At 39.0% G+C, this 5,330-nt stretch overlaps 1 protein-coding gene across 1 annotated transcript in view; it reads left to right on the top strand.

Annotated features, from left to right (window-relative positions):
* The window catches only part of LOC110288747 (dynein heavy chain 7, axonemal-like), a gene marked incomplete at both ends in the record, with an annotated part of 18,225 nt that extends 13,323 nt beyond the window's left edge, over positions 1 to 4,902 (top strand). The window contains 2 exons of the mRNA XM_021155009.1: positions 3,381 to 3,593; positions 4,793 to 4,902. Coding sequence (XP_021010668.1) covers positions 3,381 to 3,593; positions 4,793 to 4,902 — 323 coding nt within the window. The remainder of the gene's footprint in view (positions 1 to 3,380; positions 3,594 to 4,792) is intronic.
* Positions 4,903 to 5,330: the final 428 nt, after the last annotated feature.

The following is a 5,330-nucleotide window of genomic DNA, read 5'->3' as shown; positions in this document are numbered from 1 at the left end:
GATGTAGGCTGAGAAATGCACTGATCTATGGGTATAGCTATAAGTCATTAGAAGTCATTTTATTTCTCTGTCCATTTAGCAGAATAATAGTAGTAGGTTTTCTGTAAAGGGCCTGTGATCTCCCTAGCCACAAGCCATGGCTTCATTAACAGTATAAGGGAAGGCCTTAATCAATAAGACACTCTTTTTATACTTGAAGGAGTTCAAGTGAGTCGACTTGTAATTGACCAATGAATCAACTGGAACCTAGTAGTTACTGATCCTTAGTTTAAAATGAATTTTAAATATATTATTGATGAGGAATTTGACGTCTTTAAGGTGCTACAGAAAACTAAGTTAGTGTTGGAGTTTGAGAGGGCTTCTTATTCTCTTTAGGCAAGCAGATTCAGTGGGGAAGGACTGAGTTGCACATGTGTAAGTCACTCCACCTCATCAATATGTCACTTAATTTTCTGCAGGAGAGAGAAAGTGGTAATAGGTCAAGAATTTTCAGGTACCAGAATATCAGGGCATAGAGTTCCCATGACAGCGGTAAGCATGTGTGGTCCCTGGATGTCTCTACCATGTGCATTTAATATTCTCTGTGCTGATTATTTTCTCCTAACAAATGAGTGGTTTACATTTGAAAACTGATGATTTGGTTGAGTGACTGAAGACTCTGCAACCACTTAGAGTTTCCTCAAGCTTAAAACCATGACTGTTTACTACACTAAAGCACTCAGAGAGCATGCTCACCTCAGAATCTGTGTTTTCATTTCCTTATTCTATAAGTGCTGGTTGTGAAATGAGACTGTGGGAGACATCACAGGGTCTATAAAATAAACGGAAGAAATGTCAGGATATTGAAAGTATGAATGTGATTTTTGAGTTAATTTTTGGGGCAGGAAGGTAGGAGGGTCTAGGCATGACAAGAATAATCAATACCACAGTAACACACTGTGGTAGCTACCTTTAGCTTCACTGGCTGACAATAAGAATGTTGACAAGGTATAAAATGAGATGAAAACATTATCATATCTTTCTCAAATCTAGTTAATTAAATTGTCATTGATTCACACAACATCATTCCAGAAGAGCTTAGTTTTTGGTATTTCGGAGCCAAATTTCAGTTCTAATGTTATTATTCTATCACAGGAAAATGCAGTATTCTAGCGCAGATAAACTTCTAAGGCATGTCGTTAGTATGTGCACCCAATATGTCCAAATGTTAATTTTTTATTTGTGTCATGATAGAATGTGAAGACGGGTGGGGATCTCAGGAGGTGCTGAGCTGTCCTGGCGAGAGAACAAGGATGCACCTTATGTGACTCTAGGATCCCAAGCTGCCTTTACTAGGGTGGCTTCTAAATACACTGAAGTTCACTAATTGCTGCAAGGATTTAAACACTTATGTGGCTAAACATGGATGGAACAGAAGTTAATTTTTCATTACTTAAGAAGCAAATTAGTAGAAAATCATTCATGTAAATAATAGAAATGGAATGGTGTTTAAGCATCTAAGGGCCTAAATAAAGAGCTTTAGCAAAAATAAAAATTAAAGAGATAAAATCTGCAAGGAAGAAATGTCTTGTCCCAGCTTGGTTCTCTAAACTTCACATCCTTGGAAGCTGTTATTTCTTTACTCATTTATTTATTTGGTATTATTGCTGCCTCTTAACAGCAGGACTGAACTAAACTCCTTGGCATAAAGCACCTATTAATAAATATGGGTGTGGAGAAACTGGCCACCAGTCTTAAACACAATACTTTTCATTGATTGTAATTTACTTTCATCTTAAATCCTCTTTCAATTGTAAATTTTCTTATCTACTGGAAGACAGACTCCAGAGACTTTTTCTTATAAGTTGCCTAAGTTAAAGATAAACCAAACAACTTGCCATTATTTATCAGTATTATAATTATTATTATTTCTTAGCTACTTTATGTTGTTATAAGAAATTATGAGAAGGTAGATACTTCATACTGAGAACAGCTTTACTTGTCTTACATCTATAGGCTGCAAGTCCAAGATTTAGGCAGCCCTATCTGGTTTTGGACTCCAGTGAGGGCCTTCTGGTTATATCACAATATGGTGGATGATGCCAAGGCTAGATAGTGCACAAGACACATAGTATGAGAGAAACAACAGAAACTGAAAAGAGGCTAGGCTACCTTTAAATAACAACCCAAGTTAACATTTCATCACTGTAACAAAACTCCTGAGACAACTAGCTTAGAGGAAGATAGAAAGATTTTGCCTTGTGGGAAAAAAGAAAGGAAGGAAGACAGACTGAAAGACAGAAAGAAAAGAAAAAACAGAGTAATGGGGAGAAAGAGAGAGAGAGAGGAAGAGGGGGAGGAGGAAGAGGAGGAGGAGGAGAGAAAGAAGAGGCAAACAATGATTGGGTCCATTGTGCCTTCATCCAATCCTTCAAGAAGCCCCATATCTTGAAGTTCCCAGCACCTCCCAACAAATACCATCACCAACAACCAAGTCCTTTAGAGGACACTTCACAGCCAAAGCAGAGTATAATCCATTCTCCTGGGAATAGTCTAACTCCATGAGACTCAATTAATGCCTGCCCCACACCTGAGGGTGATATTCACTACCTGGTGACAGTTCACCAGGTCCTGTCCTTTACAGCCTCTACCAGTTCAGTACTGCCACACTGGAGATCAAACCTCTGGCACATGAATTATCAAGAGACAGATGAAAATCACATTTAAACCTTAATGGTAATCATATTTCAAAACTCATATAGCAGTGTTATGGAAAAAATACTTTGAGGACCCATGACAGCAAAGGGAGAAAGAGGTGGCCCAAGTGTCTCAGGGTTTGATGCCTTCCTAGCCAACTTTCCCAGCTGCCTCTCCTCTCTACAAGTCTTTGTTGAGAGGATAATGTTTTCAGTAGCTCAGAGTCACAGACTCACAATCGACTAAGTCTAGGGAAAAAACACTTGGTTGTGTCCATGGGGAGAGCTATGGTTAACTCCGAATGGGTCTCTTACACTCCTTCATGCCCCATGAGGTGTGGCAGTAAGATTGACAGCTACAAAATAACCACAGAGAATAGAAAGGGGTAGAAAAAGAAAAGGCTGACATAAACCATGTTTGCCCACTGTCTGCAAGGTGGGTTTGTTTACTTAAAACTATGTAGTAGGGAAAATAGATTATTTTTAAATTACATAGAAACTATGCAGAGGATATGATATATATATATACATATATATATATATATATATATATACACAAACACATATGTGTGTGTATTAGAATATATATATATGTATATATATTTGAGAACAGCACATATATATTAATAAATATATACTAGTTCAAAATGTTTTTGTTCATAATGATTCTGATCACATTGGGAAATTCTACCTTATTTTTCTCAGGCCCTTGAAGACTACTTGGCAAAATGCAACCATCAAATTGATGATATTGTCACATTGGTTCGTGGCAAATTGTCCAAGCAGAACCGTGTTACTCTGGGAGCCCTTGTGGTACTGGATGTTCATGCTAGAGATGTGCTTGCCAGCCTTGTAGATAAAAAAATCAGTGATGACTCGGACTTCCAGTGGTTAAGTCAGCTTAGATACTACTGGCAAGTAAGTGGTTTCACACTGCAGTTTCAGCCCATAGCGTCTTAAGTCATATTCACTGGCTCAGCTGTATAACAGGATTGGTAAAAGGGAACTTTTTGCTGAAAAATTTTTATATATGACTTTTCAGATTGAAAATTAAGGGAGCCAATGATTATATCTATTATCATCAATATCTATATTAACATACCTATATTTGTATCAAAATGTATTATCATATATTAACATACACGTACACGTGAAGGTACCAAAAGGAACAGAAATTAGCTACTTTTTAATGTATTATTGTGTTTGTTATTACAAAATGTTGGGGTTAGTTAGGTTAAATTGTGATTTTTAGATTCCTCATGCACTTAAGTGAGGTATAAGTCACTTTTCTTGTCTGGTTTAGTCATTGGAGAAGCCAGAAACATGATCCAGAAGGAAAGAACTTTTCAGGCTGTCTGGGTGGATAATAATGCTTATCTCTGCTGGAAGGAATGGGGGCAGGGACAGTAACAGCAGCCTGCTGGGTGTGGGAAAGTTGGGGCTCAGCAGCTCTCAGGATTGTATCTAAGTCTTAGGAGATATGGGAAGGAGGAGACAGGTATGGACCAGAACCTTGTAGGCCTCTTCAGAGCCTTGCTATTTGGTGGTAGGAAGATGGGTATGGGATGCTTGTTTCAGAAGCCAGATCCTTCTTTCTTAGACTATGGACAAGGTGCTCATCTCTGTAAACAATGGACTCCTCAGCTGTAAAACTGTGACAGTGCTTGTCTTGTTGGAGGATATGTGTCACTGGAGATGGGCTCTGCCAGGCCCAAGGTTGCTTCTTTTCCTGCTGCCTGTTGGTTCATTTGTAGAACTCTTTACTATCACTCACTCCAGCACACGTCTCCCTGTGTGTTTCCTGCCATGACAACAATGGACTAAATCTGGGAACTGTAAGCCAGCCCCAGTTACATGTCTTCCTTTATAAGAGTCACTGTGGTCACATGTGCCCTCCACAGAAATAAAACCCTAACTAAGGCAGTGGCAGAAAGCCATTAACTTCCACTATTCATTCAGAAAAATAGCTATTGAATTCTTCTAGTCAGTGAACTGATGTCTGAGAGGACAGTCTAAACAGGTCTGCACTGTGCTTATTCCTTATTAAAGATCTGTGATTTCCCATTGTTTGAATTTTTGCTGCCTAACCAACTGCATTTTTTTCTGATTGATCCTAGGAAAATAATTTAGAAACAAAGATGATCAATGCTGGTTTGCGATATGGCTATGAATATCTGGGAAATTCCCCTAGACTAGTCATAACCCCACTCACAGACCGCTGTTACAGGTAAACCCTGCCAAAGACATGGGAGCACTAACTTACACACACACACACACACACAAACACACACACACACACACACACACACCCTAGGCCAGTGATTGAGTTACAGGTAAGTATTTTTACTTTACACTGTATAAAATGGATCCTGTGTCCTTTCCCCAGTCCCTAAGCCCTCAGATTTCACTTTCTCATTCTCTGCCACTTTCCTGTTTTCATCTCTGGGGATAACGGTGTTCTTCGCCTTGGCAGTTGTTGGCACTTTCTGTCCCCCCCTCCCACCTTTTCCTTCTTTTTCCTTCCAACTCTGGCTTCTTTTTGGATCATTTGAGTTATACTGTTTTTCCTCCCTCTGAAGCTGACTTTTCTAGAGTTCTGTTTCTATTCCATGATTTCCAGACTGTTTACTTCCAGGCTCTAACTACCCATGTTCA

Source organism: Mus caroli, unplaced genomic scaffold (assembly GCF_900094665.2).
Source record: "Mus caroli unplaced genomic scaffold, CAROLI_EIJ_v1.1 scaffold_12777_1, whole genome shotgun sequence".
In the NCBI taxonomy this organism is placed as follows: Eukaryota; Metazoa; Chordata; class Mammalia; order Rodentia; family Muridae; genus Mus; species Mus caroli.
Note: the sequence above shows the minus strand (reverse complement) of the source record. Positions and strands in the feature narration are given on the sequence as shown.